The 22,462-nt window shown below is 38.4% G+C and overlaps 1 protein-coding gene across 5 annotated transcripts in view; it reads right to left on the bottom strand.

The window, feature by feature from the left end:
- The window catches only part of slc15a4 (solute carrier family 15 member 4), a 97,438-nt gene that overhangs the window by 56,255 nt on the left and 18,721 nt on the right, over positions 1-22,462 (bottom strand). For all 5 annotated transcript variants that reach the window (XR_009817848.1, XR_009817850.1, XR_009817849.1 and 2 more), the window contains exons 4-6: positions 22,189-22,333; positions 21,695-21,772; positions 8,850-9,030 (exon numbers count right to left, since the gene is read on the bottom strand). Coding sequence is in view for 2 of the 5 variants with exons in the window: in XM_061986093.2 (XP_061842077.1) it covers positions 8,850-9,030; positions 21,695-21,772; positions 22,189-22,333 (404 nt within the window). In the remaining 3 variants the exon portion in view is untranslated. The remainder of the gene's footprint in view (positions 1-8,849; positions 9,031-21,694; positions 21,773-22,188; positions 22,334-22,462) is intronic.

Genomic DNA, 22,462 nt, shown 5'->3' with positions numbered 1-22,462 from the left:
TGGCAGGCGAAGCGTAAATAACAAGTTCTTTTAATTAGGGACAATTAAGGAACAAAAGCTTAAGGAACATACAAATAGCTGGTGCACAAAGCCACGATAGACAACGAAGCAGTGTCACAATGAAGATGACACTAGTGGATAAACCCTCCTAATTAGTGTTTAGAGTCCAGTTCTTATAATTAGGGACAATTAAGTAACAAAAGTTTAAGGAGTATACAAATAGCTGGTGCACAAAGCCACGATAGACAACGAAGCAGAGTCACAATTAAGACGACACTAGTGGATAAACCCTCCTAATTAGTGTTTAGAGTCCCTTGATCACTAATCAAGAGCAGGTGCGGAATACAGCAGTCATAAACAGTGGTGAGGTCACTGCAAGATAAAACCAAAACAGGAAGTGAAACAAAATTAGGAGTGCCAGACAGGAGGAAACACCACACACAGGAAACAACTCAAACACTCACAGATCATGACACTAATGAGTCAAGAACAACATTGTCCCTCAGCAGTGTTTCACCCATCCATAGTTCTATTCCAGTTGCAGTTCACACACGTTTTTTCAAATTGTCAACCCATGTCTTGTATCTGCATAGTCAATTTGTTTTTCTTAGAGCATAAAACTACTGGAATAAATTGATTTATCATATGTTGTACGTATTTCTTATTCATCAAGAAATATGCTGTCTTCTCGGCCACTAAATAATGAAGACAGCTTCATGTTACTTGATGTTGAAGCTTGACCAACAGAGTCACTCAAATCAAAAAATATATATCTGTGATTTTTTTCATGTTAAAGTATTCAAGAATTCAAGGAAATGTATTGTCAGAGACACATGAGATGAATGGCACAAAGTTTAGCACCAAAAGGTTCAAGATTTAGCCCAATGAGTACCACAACAATAATCAAATTTCTCAGAGTGGCATCACATCAGGAAAGTTTGTGATGAAGTTGAAAAATGTTGTCACTATCAGGAGATTAAGTAGACTCATAGTTGGTCAATAATCTTTGATAGGGGTTCTTTTACACAAAATACATATTGTAAATATCTTAATACTATAACTGTGTACAGTGGATTTTGACCAACCTTACACTTTCTTGAGATATGAGGCATCTCTTACAATTTTTTTGCTTGAAGTTGCGAGCACAAATTTGAGTTACAACCCAGCTTCAGATAACTCCACACCAGTATTGCGCTAAGCGAATGCCACAGTGAAAAACCCTTAACATCCCTTAATATCATTAGCTAGTAGTAGATGGCAAACTAAATAGGTTGTCTTTTCAACCATAGGTCCAAAGATAATGAGTGTGAATGACACTGCTGTGAAGATGAACCAGATGATACTCATTAAATTAAAGAAATCCATAATCAAAAACATGACCAAGGTGTGAGAGTCGCTGACACGGCGAAGCACTGCGAGTATAGTACTTTATAATGTTAGTGCACATTATACTGATGCATAAGGAGTTCATAAAGACAGCAACGCCAGCCAAGAGCATGACAGCTAAGGTAGTGTGGCAAAAAGACAAAAATCAGCAAAGAAGTCTCGTCTTTTAAGTAAATACTATGTATTATTTATACAATACTTAGTTTCTTCTGTGGGGGCATGGGGATGAATTAATGACATGTCAATTAATTTAAATGGGCAAAATTGACGTGAAATAAAAAGTGTTTTGAGTTATGAGCTCCGCGACGGAACGAGTTGAACTCATATGTCAAGTCATTAATATAGAATGTTGCTGTTCACCCTGAGGGAACACTGAATGTTAGCCAAGATGTGATGATGATGAAGATATATTTAACTTTGATTGAGGCAAGCGTAATATGGTTATTAGTTTATCAAATGTTGTTGTAGGGTTAGACAAAACGCAATATAATTACTTTGTTAGTCGTCCAAACCTTCTCTGAAAAGTTGTTAAAATAAAAGCTCCAATTACATTTTGTCAAATGTATTCTCTCTTGGGTTTACTGCTCAATGTGACGTAAAACATTTTATTTATAAGCCATTGCGCTTAGAGGAAGTGAAATGAGAAGAAAATATAGTTGGTTTCCTGTTTGCAGTTATAACAACTACATTTCACAAGCTGTTAGTGTGTCAATATTTTTTTGTCTATTAAACCTGAGAAAAGGCTTGCTGGCCTCTCATCTCTTTTCTCCTGTAGTTCATCCTAAAGATGCAGAAAATATATAGCTTGATGTGAGAGTTCCTCTACATCATAGGTGTCAAACTCTGGCCCGCGGGCCAAATTTGGCCCGCCGTGTAATTTCATTTGGCCCTTGAGGCTATATCAAATTAATATTAGATCTGGCCCGCCGATATTATACAGCGGCGGCGCCGCTGTGACACCGCATTCACCTCTAATACTCATACATGCCAACCCTCCCGATTTTCCCGGGAGACTCACGAATTTCAGTGCCCCTTTCGAAAATCTCCCGGGGCAACCATTCTCCCGAATTTCTCTCGATTTCCGACCGGACAACAATATTGGGGGCGTACCTTAAAGGCACTGCCTTTAGCGTCCTCTACAACCTGTCGTCACGTCCGCTTTACCTCCATACAAACAGCGTGCCGGCCCAGTCACATTATATCTGCGGCTTCTACACACACATAAGTGAATGCCAAGCATACTTGATCAACAGTCATACAGGTCACACTGAGGGTGGCCGCATAAGCAACTTTAACACTGTTACAAATATGGGTCACACTGTGAACCCACACCAAACAAGAATGACATACACTTTTCGGGAGAACATCCGCACCGTAACACAACATACCGTATTTTTCGGAGTATAAGTCGCACCTGCCGAAAATGCATAATAAAGAAGGAAAAAAACATATATAAATCGCACTGGAGCCCGGCCAAACCATGAAAAAAACTGCGACTTATAGTCCGAAAAATACGGTAAACACAACAAAACAAATACCCAGAATCCTTTGCAGCACTAACTCTTTCAGGACGCTACAATATACACCCCCTGCTACCACCAAGCAGCCCCGACAATAATGAACTAGCATCCAAGAAAAGATGGCAGGTATCTGGCTTGGGCACCTCAGATTAGATCAGTATGTCGCAATCTGAGCAGTAAAAAGGCCTGATGGTTGATTTATTCATTGTTATTTTATTTTCAAATTTATTAGCCTGTGTAAAAAGTTAAATAACTTTAACACTGTTAGAAATATGCGCCACACTGTGAATCCACACCAAACAAGAATGACAAACACATTTCGGGAGAACATCCGCACCGTAACACAACATAAACACAACAAAACAAATACCCAGAATCCCATGCAGCCCTAACTCTTTCGGGCTGCAATATACACCCCCACTACCACCAAACCCCGCCCACCTCAACCGACGCACGGATGCATTGCATTTACGTGTGTGTGCGTGCTGAAGTCGCACATATTTTGTGATCGGGCTGGCACGTTGTTGGAATGGATGAAAAGCAGACGTGACGACAGCTCGTGGAGGACGATAAACGCAGTGCCTTTAAAGCACGCCCCCAAGACTGTGGTCCGGGTGGACTACGAGATATAATGACTGATGAACAACTTCGTTCGATAATGTAAGTTGCCTCAGCTCAAAGCCTGAGCCCCGACATTAATGAACTAGCATCCAAGAAAAGATGGCAGGTATCTGGCTTGGGCACATCAGATTAGATCAGTGTGTTGCAGACTGAGCAGTTTAAAGTCCTGAATGGCTGGTTTATTCATTGTTATTTTATTTTCTAATTTATTAGCCTGTGGAAAAAGTTAATGTTGATATTTACATCAGAAGGCTGCAAATAGAAAAGAGGCATTCAATTTTTATTTAAATTTTGTTTGATATGCCATTGATATTTTTTAAATTATTATTATTATTATTTGAAACTTGATTTTGCATGTCACTATAAAGTGATATAAGCCTTGCTTGTTCAATATCCAATGCAAAACTTGTTTGTGTCCCTATTAAAAGGTTAATTTGTTCAACCTTGGCCCGCGGCTTTGTTCAGTTTTAAATTTTGGCCCACTCTGTATTTGAGTTTGACACCCTTGCTCTACATCAAACTAATTCCAGCACGTTTAAAGGACCATGCCTTGTGCACTGGGACACAGTTAAGCTGGAACAGAAAATGGCTTTTCCCAAACTGTTCCCACTAAGTTGGAAGTATAACAGTGTACCAGTCAGTACAACAGTGTTCCCTATACATGTATTCAGTTGTTGCGGTCACATAAACATTAAGTCCACCACAAATAGATTTGGCGCCACCTTGGTTCATAAACACATTGCAGTACAAGACTGTCTGTGAATGTAGCTTGTCTTTACATCTCTGTACAGCAACGCTACTTCTTACCACACCTCAACTTATCTGCCATAGAATAAAAAGATGTATCATGAGTGGTCAGTGTTGCCAACACTTATCGTCTTTGTCGCTATATTTAGCGAGAATTCAGACCATCTTGATACTTTTTTTTTTTTTAAAGGACTAGGGACAATGTAGCACTTTTTTTTTCTATTGGAGACTTTTGGAGACTCTGACATGAAAGCACATATTGCTCTTCTCAACAAACAGTAGGTGCTGCTGTAGGCCCCTAGCCTGACTAAAAGTACTCAGACTGATCAGTTTTGTTTGGAAAAAAACCTAAACAACATAAATAAAAGGTTAATTTGTTTGTTACTCACTTTTTGCCTCCCAAAATGTTATTCCTCTCTTTAGCGCCCATTACAATTAAATACACATGCAACATGGCCACTTATGCAAATTAGATGATGCCGTCTGACCCCACCCAGTTGGATATGCAACCCTCCACTGTGAATGTAGCCTTAGATTAAGGCTACATTCACAGTGGAGGGTTGCATGTCCAATTTTTTTGTCAAATCAAATCTTTTAATTTACCGTAGTTTCCGGACTTTAGAGCGCATTGGTATAGAAACCGCACCCACAAACCTTTAGAAGGAAAACAATATTTTTACATGTAATAAACGCAACGGACTATACCGCATATATATATATATATGTATATATATACATTGTGAAATTAGTTACACATTGTTTTTACACGTTTATTTGCATACCTTAATTGTTTCCAATTGGTGTCTGTAACATAGCAGTAAAACAGCTAATCATACAAAACAGAAGTCATCGTCATGGACCCATTAGCTGCGGAAGCTAGCTCTCCAATCAGCAAAACAGACTCAATAAGTCCATGGTGACATTTTGGTGGATTTACAAAACTGAAACTATACAAAAAAAATTGCCATTGTAAGTTAATAATACTAACAAAGACAATCCTAAACGTGTTAGTATATTAGCTAATGCTAACGATGCAAATTCATTACATTCATTCATTCATTACATAAAGTATTTCTGATCTGATTCTGATTACGATAGCACGTACAAATATGCATGAAAACACTATTAAAGACGTCACACATAGGACGGTTTAGCAAGTAAGAATCGTTTTAGTTATATTGTAAAACTCACAAACATTATTTGAAGTACTAAATGAAGTATTCATACAAGTAGAAATGCTATTGACGGCTAGAAGATCGAAAGGCAATTGTACTTCCGGTTCTTAGCTCAGTCTAAACAGAAGGGCACTGCAGCACCTGCAGTGAGCGAACTCGTACAAAAGATGGTGCCATAGCACAAACAATAGCACACCTATAAATTGTGTTTTCTTGTTTAAAAAAAAAAATCAATTTACATTATGACTGTCAGCAAAGAAAACTACATAAATTGGCCGCACTGTTTTAGAAGCGGCAGGATTCAAAGCCTCGGAAAAAAACAACTTAAAGTCTGGAATTTAGGGTATGTAGTCATTCACATAAAAAAAGGGATTTCTAATGCGAACGCAAACTGACCCGCGTGCGGATATGACGTCATGAAGTCACACGTGCTGCAGAGTTGTAGAAGTAAACGTAGCTCCAATTCTAGTCGGTCTCCAGGACTAGCATTTGTGTCAATTTCAAGGATTTTCTGCAATCAAAATCCACATTTTCTGAACGGAATTATTGCGCGTAGAAGATTAAAAAGGAAGAGGGCAACCATTTTGACTTTTGCTTGTTGGCGAGCAGTCAGAGAAACATACAGGAGTGGTGGAACATTGGCCTGAGTTCCTAAAACATTTTTTTCGCCTGTTTTCTGCTCATTTGTCAGCTATTTATTTTACAACCCTGGACAAGCGGTTGAAAATGGTTGGATGGATGGATATTTTGGCAAAGAAATATGATGCTTATTGCGGTCTGATGACGTTCTGGTCGGATGAACACGACCCGAGCGTTCACACTGCAGTCGCATCACATACTGTACATATCCGATACGAAAGGATTTGAAATATTCAGAATTGCACTGTTAACATTGACATGAACAAATCAGATGCAGGTCACATATGGAAAAAAAAAATCATAATTGACATCGAGTGTGAACAAGACCAAATTGTGCAAAATGACTTGATAGGATCAAGAACTTGGATACGAGAGGTAAACGTGGATTCAGTCCAACTCCTGAATGCTTTTGTCTACATTCCTAATCTCCAACATTAATCACTATTAGAGTTTAGGGATGTCCCGATCCGATATTTGGATAGGATCGGCCGCCGATATTTGCAAAATAATGCGTATCGGCAAGGCATGGGAAAATGACGATCCAGATCCAGTTAAAAAAAAAACTGCGCTCCGTGTTTTCCAACGCACCTATTTAAATAGTACATTCCACTTTTCTGCTGCTCCCTAATTTCCGTTCCACATTTTCCAGCACACTTTCAACACATCCACAGGTCTGTGGATTCTCACGCAGTTGCTTTTAGCTGCTGGCATTACACGACAGGCTCTTCTCACTCTTTTCTGTGTCTGTGCTTCTCACAGACAGCAAGCGCACCTTCTTACACACGTCACATACTGTCACGTCATACGTCACATACGTATACGTCCTCCCCGAGCAGAGAGGTAGCAGCATGGCTAATGTTAGCTGTGATGCTAGCGCAGCCGTGTGACCAACGTTCTCTCTAAGGTGCGCGCTTGTGCAATTGCGCACTGTTTAAACATCCTCTGCGCATAGCAATCATATGCCACGCACAAAATCAAATAAAAAAATAAGCGCATAACAATTTTCGAAACACGGACACGACAGAGAAAACAGTTTTCGTCATCATTGTTCAAATATTATAACGTCTGTCGAGACGCTTATCTCCGTTCGGTGCCACACGCCCACACCATCAAAATGCCGAGGCAAAAATTTCCAGATCAACACCGTATGAAAAAATTAGTGATTTTTTTAGTTGTGATTTCCTTCTCTGCATGAAAGTTTAAAAGTAGCATATATTAATGCAGTATGAAGAAGAATGTATTAATGTAGAAATGCAAGCCTTGAAAGAAAATGTTGAAGATCAAGACTACATTTCCTGCAAATGGATGCATTTCTACCCTATATTTTAACTTTAGATTTATTCTCATATCAAACTCTTTTGGCTGTCTTTTTGACACTTACATCAGGCGCCCCCCTCCACACCCTGGAATATAAATAATGTAAATAATTCAATGTGATTATCTTGTGTGATGACTGTATTATGATGATAGTATATATCTGATAGTATATATCTGTATCATGAATCAACTTAAACAAGACTTAAACAATTAGAAAAACTTATTCGGGTGTTACCATTTAGTGGTCAATTGTACGGAATATGTACTTCACTGTGCAACCTACTAATAAAAGTCTCAATCAATCAATCAAAACACATAGAATCATCATACTGCTGTGATTATATGCATCAAGTGTTCATTCAAGGCTAAGGCAAAATATCGAGATATATATCGTGTATCGCAATATGGCCTTAAAATATCGCAATATTAAAAAAAGGCCATATCGCCCAGCCCTTGTTTCAATGATGCCATTTCTGTTTGTCATGTATAATTTTGTGTATTTTGTGTTTATCCTTGAATAAACAGGTCAGTTTCTTGTTACCAACCATTGTGTATTATTCAAACTCCCCTAATTCAGCTGGCTAGTTGTTATCAAGAGTACTAAAACCCTTTTCAACATGATTCTGACAACTAAGTAGGCTAAATAACTTTAAACTTTAATACATGCTCGGATAGGCCATTATCGGTCAGTATCGGTATCGGTCAGTATCGGTATCGGATCGGAAGTGCAAAAACCTGGATCGGGACATCCCTATTAGAGCTACTTTAAAGAGAGGAAAGCTGAGCTACAGTATTTGTTTTATTTACATGACTGGCAACATTAAAATTGTACATTATTTTCAATAATGTACAATTAGGCCATTTTAGGTGCATTTTAGCTGTTTAATATTTCTGATTGATTACACAACCTTAAGGAGGTCGTCACAGAAGTAGGCAAGGTAGGAGTCATCTTTCACATATCTTAATATTCATTGTTTTATTCTTTATACTTTACATTTTTGTCTCATCAGGGTCTGATGTAGGTGGGTGGGAGTTTTAATAACAGTTAAAGTTACGAGTTTTTGTCCAGTCTTTTAGCTATAGCTTGCTTTAATCAATGCAAATAGTGTGTCTCTGATAATTTTCTGATAATATGGTGAATCCCACATTCTTTGATTTTGTACAAATGACTGTTGCTGCTGCTGCCCAATAAGGCTGTCCTCCACAAGGTGGAACCAAAAATGACTCAGGAGCATTATTGCAGTCTTTTAAGTCAAAACAATGAGATGGCCCAGCTCCTTCACTAAGAAAAAACAAATACACAAGGGTGTCATCCTGTTTGCCAGGGCCACATTGTCTGTGAGTTTGAATACATGACAAAAAGATCCCTGACTTTGTCCTGTCCTTGTTTGTCTGGCCAACTTAAAAGGCAGAGCACAGAGGACATCACAGTTGGTGTACTCACCCGCTGCCACGGCCGACCACATGACAAAGAACATCCCCACTGCAATCCTCTTCAGAGAAGAGGGCAACAGGCCACGCCGCTTCAGAATAGGGTCTACCACTTTGTCCTTAAGAGGAATCAGCAAGAGGATGAGCACGGCATCAAACATGGTGAGCCAGGCTGCAGGGAAGTGGAACGTCATCTAAAGGATCGAAAGGAAAGAGATGAGACAAAACTGTACAAAGAGCAATAAAGCGTGAAAGCTGTAGAATATGTCTGCAAATTCTAACACAGTTGAATGCTTTTGTGTTAGCCCGTTTGACTTGCTATTACTTTGGCACCCCCCGGTGGTGAAAGCTGAGTGTGACTTAAAAATAAAATTAAAACTCAATACTGTATTCTGTTAACTCATCTAGCTCCATTACCATACATTTTAACCTAAGAAAATCATTAATTTGTGCTATTATAATTTATAGTAAATCCAAACATTTATGTTCCCAGTATGAATACAGAAAATGCTAACCACTTAAGATGCTGTCAAAATAATAATTGCAAATTTCATTTAAGGTTGTGGTGTGACTTTGGTTTAGCATAATTTATATTATTGTATGATACAACATAACTTGTGATTTAGCAATCTCAAATAGATGTTTTCCTAAAAAAGTCTGCTGCAAAAACAAATGGGTTAGTGTTTGACGTACTGTATGTGGTCGAGCACAGAGCTGCTCATCTACATTCCTCTGTATTAAATCAGTGATTTCTAGGAAGAGGTTCTGTATTAAATCAGTGATTTATAGGAAGAGGTACAAGTCTTTTCCAGCATGCACAATGGAACATTATGAGTAATATAAATTGGATTAAACATCGGGAACAAGGAAAAGCATATTCATATTAGGGATGTCCCGATCCAGGTTTTTGCACTTCCGATCTGATACCGATATTGTTTTTGCACTTCCGATCCGATACCGATACTGACCGATACCGATACTGGCCTATCCGAGCATGTATTAAAGTTTAAAGTTATTTAGCCTACTTAGTTGTCAGAATCATGTTGAAAAGGGTTTTAGTACTCTTGATAACAACTAGCCAGCTGAATTAGGGGAGTTTGAATAATACACAATGGTTGGTAACAAGAAACTGACCTGTTTATTCAAGGATAAACACAAAATAGACAAAATTATACATGACAAACAGAAATGGCATCATTGAAACTAGGGCTGGGCGATATGGCCTTTTTTTAATATTGCGATATTTTAAGGCCATATTGCGATACACCATATATATCTCGATATTTTGCCTCAGCCTTGAATGAACACTTGATGCATATAATCACAGCAGTATGATGATTCTATGTGTTTTGATTGATTGATTGAGACTTTTATTAGTAGGTTGCACAGTGAAGTACATATTCCGTACAACTGACCACTAAATGGTAACACCCGAATAAGTTTTTCAACTTGTTTAAGTCGGGGTCCACTTAAATTGATTCATGATACAGATATATACTATCAGATATATACTATCATCATAATACAGTCATCACACAAGATAATCACATTGAATTATTTACATTATTTATAATCCAGGGTGTGGAGGGGGCGCCGGATGTAAGTGTCAAAAAGACAGCCAAAAGAGTTTGATATGAGAATAAATCTAAAGTTAAAATATAGGGTAGAAATGCACCCATTTGCAGGAAATGTAGTCTTGATTTTCAAAATGTTCTTTCAAGGCTTGCATGTCTACATTAAAACATTCTTCTTCATACTGCATTAATACATGCTACTTTTAAACTTTCCTGCAGAGAAGGAAATCACAACTAAAAAAATCACAAATTTTTTCATACGGTGTTGATGTGGAAATGTTTGCCTCGGCATTTTGATGGTGTGGACGTGTGGCACCGAATGGAGATAAGCGTCTCGACAGACGTTACAATATTTGAACAATGATGACGAAAATTGTTTTCTCTGTCGTGTCCGTGTGTCAAAAATTGTTATGCGCTTATTTTTTTATTTGATTTTGTGCGTGGCATATAATTGCTATGCGCAAAGGACGTTTAAACAGTGCGCAATTGCACAGGTGCGCACCTTAGAGGGAGCGTTGGTCACACGGCTGCTCTAGCATCACAGCTAACGTTAGCCATGCTGCTACCTCTCTGCTGGGAGAGGACGTATACGTATGTGACGTATGACGTGACAGTATGTGACGTGTGTCGTGACAGTATGTGACGTGTGTAAGAAAGTGCGCTTGCTGTCTGTGAGAGGGAGACACAGGAAAGAGTGAGAAGAGCCTGTCGTATAATGCCAGCAGCTAAAAGCAACTGCGTGAGAATCCACATACCTATGGATGTGTTGAAGGTGTGCTGGAAAATGCGGAACGGAGGCAGCAGAAAAGTGGAATCTATTATTTAAATAGGTGCGTTGGAAAACACGGAGCGGAGGTTTTTTTTTAACTGGATCTGGATCGGCATTTTCCCATGCCTTGCCGATACGCATTTTTTGGCAAATATCGGCGGCCGATCCGATCCAAATATCGGATCGGGACATCCCTAATTCATATTAGGTGGTATTTGAACAGGAGATTGTGGAAGTAAATAAAAAGAGGACAGTAAAACGCTTAAAAAACTAAAACAATGGCGAATCTTAAAAAATGGTCATTGTAAACATTTCTATCAAGATCATTTGCAGCAATACTGCACAGTACAGTACTACATACTAACATTCAGTGCATGACAGATTTTATCTGCTGCAGAAGGTTAAAAAAATGACAATTTGCCCCATTATACTCATGAATATGTATTCATAAGAGGGCCCAAAGGGTGGGTTTTGCGAAACAAGGGTGAGAATGCATAAAGAAAATCTGATTTTTACATTTTATTGTACCGTATTTTTCGGAGTATAAGTCGCACCGGAGTATAAGTCGCACCTGCCGAAAATGCATAATAAAGAAGGAAAAAAACATATATAAATTGCACTATATAAACTATGAAAAAAACTGCGACTTATAGTCCGAAAAATACGGTATATATGAAAACAGCAGGGAACCCACATTACAGTACAAATATGTATACTTAAACTTCCAAACATTAGAATTGTTTTAATGTTGGTTGTCGTTTCACAAGATTGTATTTGCTCAGCTGTGCACCACAATTCACGATTCAAGTGGCATGTCCTCACTACAGTAAATGCAATCAGTGTAGGTTTTGGTAAATTAAAATACATATTGCTACATTACATTTGGTACAATGTTTAAATGTTTATATCCGTCTTGCTGACTTGTAAATGTTGGATAGTCGTGGTAAACCATCAAATCAGTTTTGAATGCCTCTACCGGTGTTTTGCGGTCTTTTTTGAAGATTGACTACATTGTGATATCATAGTGAGATGGACGTACCTATTTGGACATTACATATAAGCAATGGAACCCGTTTCAGGCTGTGATAATGAAATGGTCCTTGCTTGTTATTAATTCTCATCTAATGCCCTCTCACTTGCTCCACTGTCTATATGAATAAATATGTGTTTGTATTTAAGATATTTTACACGGGACTCTTTTGTCAAGATGGACCAGTACAAAATTGGATTAGCCGCTAAAAGGAAAATACAATTTACAATTTGAGAAACAAGAAAAGGTAGAATAAATATTTTAATCTAATCATGGCAAGTGCACAGTAACAGCTTTTTTATGAGGCTCTCTGTATCACAGTTTTTCGGGTGTATCTAATGTTGTGACCGGGTGAATCTATATAATGTTTATGAAGTTCGACGTCCCACTGGGGTGAGTTTTTCCTTGCCCTTATGTGGGCTTTGTACCGAGGATGTCGTTGTGGCTTGTGCAGCCCTTTGAGACACTTGTGATTTAGGGCTATATAAATAAAGATTGATTGATTGATTGAAGTTTATTTTCAACCGTGTCCCAAAAAAGAAATAACGGTGACATTCGTGTTCAAGATACATATTTAACAGAGTACATTTTCAAAATATAATCTCATACTTCTGGAGAGTTGGACGTGGTTTAATTTGCTATCAGGGAACACTTCCAGAAACGAACATCTTGCAGACATGCAGAAAGTGGGATATAAAAGTGTCCGTAGAGAAAAATGTACGCAACATTTACACCTAAGCATACATTTTAAACCACATTACATTAAGACCAGTGACGTGCGGTGAGGTTGATGGCTGGTGAGGCACTGACTTCATCACTGTCAGATTTACAAACATATGAACCCTAAAGAGTATCTTATTCACCATTTGATTGGCAGCAGTTAACGGGTTATGTTTAAAAGCTCATACCAGCATTCTTCCCTGCTTGGCACTCAGCATCAAGGGTTGGAATTGGGGGTTAAATCACCAAAAATTATTCCCAGGCGCGGCGCCGCTGCTGCCCACTGCTCCCCTCACCTCCCAGGGGGTGATCAAGGGGATGGGTCAAATGCAGAGGACAAATTTCATTACACCTAGTGTGTGTGTGACAATCATTGGTACTTTAACTTAACTTTAACTTTACACATACAAACTGTAGCACACAAAAAAGCACATTTAATTAAAAAAAACGTTATTATGGTCTTACCTTTACTTAGAAATTAAGTCCATGCACCGCAACTAAAGCCCTCACTTAAACTTTCCAAGTGCAAGATTGAATCTATTTAAAAAAGTGTAACCGAGGGTTTATAAATGTCGCCTATACTGTATGAAACTACAAAATAACAAACACGGAGGCTCCAGTTTACACGAGGACCACTTTATTTATCTTCTTTCAAAAACCTCCGCAACGTGACATCACTTCCGCTCTTAGCGCCTTCAAAATAAGAGCTCAAGGCATATACTGTATAACAGCGCATAACAGGAACTTAACATCACAAAGAGGAAAGCCCATGAAAATAGGTTACAAAAGTTATTTAATAAGAAGCCAAAAAGTGCAAAAACAATAATGTTCGTGTTGGAGGAGTTGTGAATTATGTACACCTGCAGTCTGCAGGTGTATCTGTACAGCAGGCCAGCACTTAGCCAAGTCATTGCGCAATCCATGTTGCGGCACTGAGTGATGTGAATTTTCAAATGTGAAAATTCAGCGATTTTGAATAAAAAAAAATTTCTTTTTAAATTTTTTTTCTTTCCATGATGGCAGGTGAGGCCCCGCCTCACCTGCCTCTAGTGACTGCATGTCACTGATTAAGACAATACACTCCTATAATCACACATTCACTCTCTTACAGCATCACCTAATATGAATATGAATTTGAACAAAATCTATTTTGTTCAAAAACAATGAGGCATCTAATCTCACTTCCCTTCTGGTGTGGAGAAACGTCAAGATGGGAAGCAATCGGTTTAATTTTTAGTTTTCAAGGTTAAAAATCAAAATGATTCTTGACAGGAAGTAGAAGTTCCAATACAATCAAAGATAATGAAAGACTACGTCCTGTCTGTGTGTATTAAGGTATAAGGAACAACACATTAATTGCATCAGGGAAATTTGCTCACTATTATAAGAGATGTGCCTGTTTAAAGCAGAACTTATGTGCGACAGGTATATATTGTACACTTCTTTGCATCACTAAAGGAGTAGCAGAGGTTATGTCATCATCATATCTTTCAACAACTCAACCTAATGAGTGAAATACAGGTATAGTGTACGAGGCAAACCATCAGATGGAGGCGCTGTTGCAGAGTGCTCCAATCACAGACAGGTTGCTAATCTGCAAGGTATTAGTGTGTTAAGTAAAGTTCTGACTTAATCTCCAAGGCATTACCAACCTTTGCCACAGCCTCCAGCTGTTACCTACCACTGTCACTGTGTCAGTGCATGACCTACTGACTGCCTTAGTTTCAAATGTGAAACAATCTGGTTCAGACTTAGTTTTTTGCAGGCAACACTACAGAGTCTATTTCTCAAAGCACACAATGTGTTGATGGAGAAAATTAACTATTGATTGTTGTTTTATTTTTTTATAAGAACAAATTAAAATTATTGCTATACAGTCATACTTTGCAACATCATTCTTCAAATATTGCAAAGCATATTCCAAATGTTTTCAGCCTAAATTAGGCTATTCCTTTATTATTCCTCTTCCGGGATAAGGGTAAACACTACTAAACAACAACACATCCGGCTAAACTTGGCGCTATCTTCACCGTGACAAACTCAAGTTGACCAACTTTTGGCAGAACTGCTTTTTGATGGACACCATCTTCAACCCCTGCCTCATCAATAACACATTGGCCCAGAGCTACTGGGCAGTCTAGGGTGGAGTTGGCTTGGTTGCTTTGTAGGGTCTAATTTTTTGGTTTTTCGTTATGTTTTACTTTTGTAGCTGAATGCATAAATGCAGCTACTGAGGTAGCAGCTGGTTGCATCAGCTCTGTGCTCTTTTAAAGACTGTTATATCCCCTGTGTTCTTTAACTGTTTATATGCCACTAGGCATTCATTGTGTGAATGCCACTTATCTTGTTCTATACCAAAATTCATCTAGTTATTATTCTTCCATAGCTTTTTTTCATCCCCCTATAGCTCCCATCATTCATCCGATTGATCTGTTCAAACGTCGAAACGTTCAGCGCATTCAGGACAAGCATTTCACAAAATTACAGATTTTACAAACCCCGTTTCCATATGAGTTGGGAAATTGTGTTAGATGTAAATATAAACGGAATACAATGATTTGCAAATCCTTTTAAACCCATATTCAATTGAATACACTACAAAGACAAGATATTTGATGTTCAAACTTTATTTTTTTTTTGCAAATAATAATTAACTTAGAATTTCATGGCTGCAACACGTGCCAAAGTAGTTGGGAAAGGGCATGTTCACCACTGTGTTACATCACCTTTTCTTTTAACAACACTCAATAAACAATTGGGAACTGAGGAAACTAATTGTTGAAGCTTTGAAAGTGGAATTCTTTCCCATTCTTGTTTTATGTAGAGCTTCAGTCATTCAACAGTCCGGGGTCTCCACTGTCGTATTTTGCGCTTCATAATGCGCCACAATTTTCGATGGGAGACAGGTCTGGACTGCAAGCGGGCCAGGAAAGTACCCGCACTCTTTTTTTTCTAAGCCACGCTGTTGTAACACATGCTGAATGTGGCTTGGCATTGTCTTGCTGAAATAAGCAGGGGCGTCCATGAAAAAGACGGCGCTTAGATGGCAGCATATGTTGTTCCAAAACCTGTATGTACCTTTCAGCATTAATGGTGCCTTCACAGATGTGTAAGTTACCCATGCCTTGGGCACTAATGCACCCCCATACCATCACAGATGCCGGCTTTTGAACTTTGCGTCGATAACAGTCTGGATGGTTCGCTTGCCCTTTGGTCCGGATGGCACGATGTCGAATATTTCCAAAAACAATTTGAAATGTGGACTCGTCAGACCACAGAACACTTTTCCACTTTGCATCAGTCCATCTTAGATGATCTTGGGCCCAGAGAAGCCGGCGGCGTTTCTGGATGTTGTTGATAAATGGCTTTCGCTTTGCATAGTAGAGCTTTAACTTGTACTTACAGATGTAGCGATGAACTGTATTTAGTGACAGAGGTTTTCTGAAGAGTTCCTGAGCCCATGTGGTGATATCCTTTAGGGATTGATGTCGGTTTTTGATACAGTGCCGTCTGAGGGATCGAAGGTCACGGTCATTCAATGTTGGTTTCCGGCCATGCCGCTTACGTGGAGTGATTTCTCCAGATTCTCTGAACCTTTTGATGATATTATCGACCGTAGATGTTGAAATCCCTAAATTTCTTGCAATTGCACTTTGAGAAACGTTGTTCTTAAACTGTTTGACTATTTGCTCACGCAGTTGTGGACAAAGGGGTGCACCTCGCCCCATCCTTTCTTGTGAAAGACTGAGCATTTTTTGGGAAGCTGTTTTTATACCCAATCATGGCACCCACCTGTTCCCAATCAGCCTGCACACCTGTGGGATGTTCCAAATAAGTGTTTGATGAGCATTCCTCAACTTTATCAGTATTTATTGCCACCTTTCCCAACTTCTTTGTCACGTGTTGCTGGCATCAAATTCTAAAGTTAATGATTATTTGCAAATAAAAAAATGTTTATCAGTTTGAACACAAATATGTTGTCTTTGTAGCATATTCAACTGGATATGGGTTGAAAATGATTTGCAAACACAATTTCCCAACTCATATGGAAACGGGGTTTGTACAATAATTCACAATTTTACGGTATTTTCATTCTTTCAAATATTACCTCGTCTATCAACCAATTTCAACCATTCCACCATCAAAACATTTGTCTGGACCAGGACAAAAAAAAAAATCCAGTTTTCCACAGTATTGAACAATATAATTGGTACACCTCCCACCATTCTTACTCACAGTTAACTGGTTCCCCCCTAAAACTAACCTTGACTGCATGTACATTTTCCACACTATCAGGAAATATATTTGTTGTGGTAACAAACATTTATTAAGTCTGAAATTAGCCCAAAAGCAGTACTGTTGCAGAAATGCATTGCGGTTAACCATGTCATTTTGGCCTATTGCTTTAAGAGTACACAGGAGGAACAATCTTTGTAGATCAATGAATAGTCACTTTTGTAGCTCATATGCATTATATTGATGCTCATTTGTCCCTTACAACTTTTAATTTAACTATTGTTTATTATGTTTGTGTAACGTACTTAATGTAAATCTTCATTCCCTGGAAGGGAATATTAGTTTCACATAGCCAAAAAAGAGTTCATTGAAATGGTTTTGTAATGTCAAACAGCGAGACTTCAGCAGCGACATGTGTAATGATGCTTTCATATCATGTTGGCTGAATTATGTATACTAGGTGTAACAATTAGTGTCTTGTCAGATTTTGTAGAAACTATTTTTTATTCCTGCTGTAGAAGCACTTGCATTCAGAGAAAGAGCTAGGTTAATGTAGGTTGCTTCTCTTTCTCCCCCTCCATTTTTCTGCATTCTTTCGTATCTCAAGTTATCATTACGTATATATATTGTTGCATTTGAACAACTGTATTGTTGATAATAAAGGTAGTATAAAGTATTGGTATTGTTCATTATCAATGGTGATATTTCTATCGGTATTTGTATTGATCCATTTGTAGTGTAATAATGCTCATTGTCATTTCTGTATTATTTTTTATTTTCGCTAACTGCTTATTTGCTATTACTTTTACCATCATATTTGTACATGTCGTATTTGCTGATGTTGCTCTATTGTTGTTGTTGTTGTTGTTGTTGTTGTGTTTGCTGTTGTTGTTTTTGTCTCTCTGTCTAATCCCCCTCTTGTCCCCACAATTTCCCCCTCTGTCTTCTTTTTTTTCTCTTTCTATCCCCTCCTGCCCCAGCCCGGCTGCACCAAATGATAATATAAATACATTTAATAAAGTCAAATACAAATAAGGCAACAAGAGAAGTATCCTACACTTCTCTTTTGTAAAGTAAATCTGAACAGCCGATATGGGCATCTACATCAACTATATGATTTGCCTGAGAAGCTGGACAGGACAAAAAAAAAAGAGAAAGAGCTACATCATGTTTAGATACCAGTTCCACGCAGTATTAACACACAACGTGGATTGTTACAATCATGGTTTGATTGTCAAAGATGGTTGGTAATGTAATGTGTGATATTTCTACCTGAAATTTCTGCCAAAAATATTCCTCAACTGATGTACTAGCATATTTGACACAGCATGATCGTAATGTAAGACATTTTTCCATTGTCTTATGTAGTTAGAGATGTTGTATGGTTAGCCAAAAGTGTGTGATTGGTTTGAGAAGGTATCTTGACGTTGTGAAAGTCTCTGATAAAAATGTAATTCTGGACTCCCTGCCCACCATCTTTACTTAATGCTGAGCTTTTATGCCATCCTAAAAAAACAGTTCCAGTAACAATCTACATTTTATGTTGTGAATGCGTTAAACTAAACTAACCACAGAAGTGAAGCTCGACATACCGCTCTGAATGCAAGCTCGGCAGCAGGCTGTTGCTCCAATAAGACGTCTGACAGTGATCGTGGATAAAAAAAGAAATGTTTTTGTCTTTTCATGGCTTTGAATGTGGTATTTCCATAATGTACCTTTTTCTTTGTCCCTTTCTAAACGCTATTTTCCCGCTTGTGGCTCAAAAGTAAATGGTGAAAGCAGCCACATTTTCCCATGCTACAGAACGGCCGGAGGGTCAAAAATGAGTGAGGACGCATGCACGTAAATAAAATCAGAGCCGGTAAAGTTAACATGTTATTATTGCGTTAACTTTGACAGCCCTAGTTCTTACCATTTTTTGTGGACTTTTTGTACATGCGCTACAACCACATAATTTCTCCATTGTGGGATAAATAAAGTTTATCCTATCCATCCTAGAGTATAAAGGTAGCTATATTGTTGTTATTTCATGTTTAGAAGAGTTAAATAATATAAAAAACACATATTTAAAAAGGTAGGAAACAGTTTTTTATGCTCTAATTATAAAATATTTGATTTAGTAATTAAACTCCTACTTCGTGAAAATGTGTTTATTGCGGTCATTACCGGTACCAATTAACCGCGATAAACGAGGGGCGACTGTAACTGACTTTTAACAATCAATTACAAACCCCGTTTCCATATGAGTTGGGAAATTGTGTTAGATGTAAATATAAACGGAATACAATGATTTGCAAATCATTTTCAACACATTCATTTGAATATGCTACAAAGACAACATATTTGATGTTCAAACTCATAAACTTTCTTTTTTTTGCAAATAATCATTAACTTTAGAATTTGATGCCAGCAACACGTGACAAAGAAGTTGGGAAAGGTGGCAATAAATACTGATAAAGTTGAGGAATGCTCATCAAACACTTATTTGGAACATCCCACAGGTGAACAGGCAAATTGGGAACAGGTGGGTGCCATGATTGGGTATAAAAGCAGCTTCCATGAAATGCTCAGTCATTCACAAACAAGGATGGGGCGAGGGTCACCACTTTGTCAACAAATGTGTGAGCAAATTGTTGAACAGTTTAAGAAAAACCTTTCTCAAGCAGCTATTGCAAGGAATTTAGGGATTTCACCATCTACGGTCCGTAATATCATCAAAGGGTTCAGAGAATCTGGAGAAATCACTGCACATAAGCAGCTAAGCCTGTGACCTTCGATCCCTCAGGCTCTACTGCATCAACAAGCGACATCAGTGTGTAAAGGATATCACCACATGGGCTCAGGAACACTTCAGAAACCCACTGTCAGTAACTACAGTTGGTCGCTACATCTGTAAGTGCAAGTTAAAACTCTCCTATGCAAGGTGAAAACCGTTTATCAACAACACCCAAAGCCGCCGGCTTTGCTGGGCTCGAGCTCATCTAAGATGGACTGATACAAAGTGGAAAAGTGTTCTGTGGTCTGACGAGTACACATTTCAAATTGTTTTTGGAAACTGTGGACGTCGTGTCCTCCGGACCAAAGAGGAAAAGAACCATCCGGATTGTTATAGGGTCAAAGTGTAAAAGGCAGCATGTGTGATGGTATGGGGGTGTAGGCCAAGACATGGGTAACTTACACATCTGTGAAGGCACCATTAATGCTGAAAGGTACATACAGGTTTTGGAGCAACATATGTTGCCATCCAAGCAACGTTACCATGGACGCCCCTGCTTATTTCAGCAAGACAATGCCAAACCACGTGTTACAACAGCGTGGCTTCATAGTAAAAGATACTAGACTGGCCTGCCTGTAGTCCAGACCTGTCTCCCATTGAAAATGTGTGGCGCATTATGAAGCCTAAAATAGCACAACGGAGACCCCCGGACTGTTGAACAACTTAAGCTGTACATCAAGCAAGAATGGGAAAGAATTCCACCTGAGAAGCTTAAAAAATGTGTCTCCTCAGTTCCCAAACGTTTACTGAGTGTTGTTAAAAGGAAAGGCCATGTAACACAATGGTGAACATGCCCTTTCCCAACTACTTTGGCACGTGTTGCAGCCATGAAATTCTAAGTTAATTATTATTTGCAAAAAAGAAAATAAAGTTTATGAGTTTGAACATCAAATATCTTGTCTTTGTAGCATATTCAACTGAATATGGGTTGAAAATGATTCGCAAATCATTGTATTCCGTTTATATTTACATCTAACACAATTTCCCAACTCAAATGGAAACGGGGTTTGTATGTTGATCCACATAAGCAATGATAACCGCTGTAAAACACACAAAGTTTAGTATTACCGTTTTAAATTAAATTGATCAGAAAACTATCATTGATAACTTCACTTTGATAAACTCATGGACTGACTGGCGCCAGTTCGCTAGCTTAAATGCTGACATGGAAACAAGAGGTATTAACCCATTTCCCCATTAAGAAACAACATACCATGATCTTAACTTAAACACACTGCTGTCTGAGCAACTGAAATATTCAATTGTACACATTGAACCTACAAGTTGTGCTCTCTTTGACAGAGTGCTCGTTCTATACTAAGGGGCATACGAGACAGAGGTGTCTTTACGGTGTGTTTAAGGACCGCTGAACAGGGTAGGACGCCACAACAACCGCAATAAATATAAATAGATTTTATTTGTTACACACTTATCATTGAAAAACATCTTAAAGTGCTACAGGACACACCAATATTTGAAACAATAAAAGCTTAACAATTAAAACAAATACAATACTAAATCCATCCATCCATCCATTTTCTACCGCTTGTCCCTTATGGGGTACTAAAACACAATCATTGAAGCATAAGAACCAGAAAACATGCAAATGATTGAGTTTTCTAACAGTGTGTCTATTTATTTAATTATTTAAAAAAACAAAACTTGGTCAAAAAATGTATTTGTTTGTATGACTACAATTTGAGCAATTTCAAAAATAATTGAACATTTGGTCAATTTATTGTGTATAGTTTACCTTGGAGTCAGTAGTGCTGTTCAAGGCAGCATCTGGAATTTTCAAATGGAGCCCTTGCAAAATGTACGTTGTCTGCATCTGCAACACAACAAAGATTGGCACTACATTGTTAAAGAGTTTACTTTAAGTGGACATCCATCCATCCATTTTCTACCGCTTACTCCCTTTTGGGGTTGCGGGGGGCGCTGGAGCCTATCTCAGCTACAATCGGGCGGAAGGCGGGGTACACCCTGGACAAGTCGCCACCTCATCGCAGGGCCAACACAGATAGACAGACAACTTTCACACTCACATTCACACACTAGGGCCAATTTAGTGTTGCCAATCAACTTATCCCCAGGTGCATGTCTTTGGAGGTGGGAGGAAGCCGGAGTACCCGGAGGGAACCCATATTAACTTAAAACGCATGCTTATGTATGTACCTGTATTTGGCTCTTTGGGTACAATGACAGGAAATACAGTATATGTGTCTCAAAGATTCATAGTGGATTTACCTGAAAATACACCATCCAGTATGGAATAAGGGCTAAAAAAACAGGTAGCACTTTCACCAGCGATTTCACTTCCTCCACTTTTTCTTCTGCAAATTTTCCTCCGTATGTCACTTTGGCACCATCCAAGAGCGTTGGTTTATTGTTTCTACGGAAAAAAAAAGTAAAGGAATTAGGTCTCAAGTGGGACTGACAGCATGGAATTACCAAAATAATTAAAAATGATTTAAGCTACATCAAAGCATTAAGAGAGAGGCTTATTCTGTCTTTTAGTGAA

This window comes from Nerophis lumbriciformis, linkage group LG12 (genome assembly GCF_033978685.3).
Source record: "Nerophis lumbriciformis linkage group LG12, RoL_Nlum_v2.1, whole genome shotgun sequence".
Lineage (NCBI taxonomy): Eukaryota > Metazoa > Chordata > Actinopteri > Syngnathiformes > Syngnathidae > Nerophis > Nerophis lumbriciformis.
This window is presented reverse-complemented; position numbering and strand designations above follow the sequence as displayed.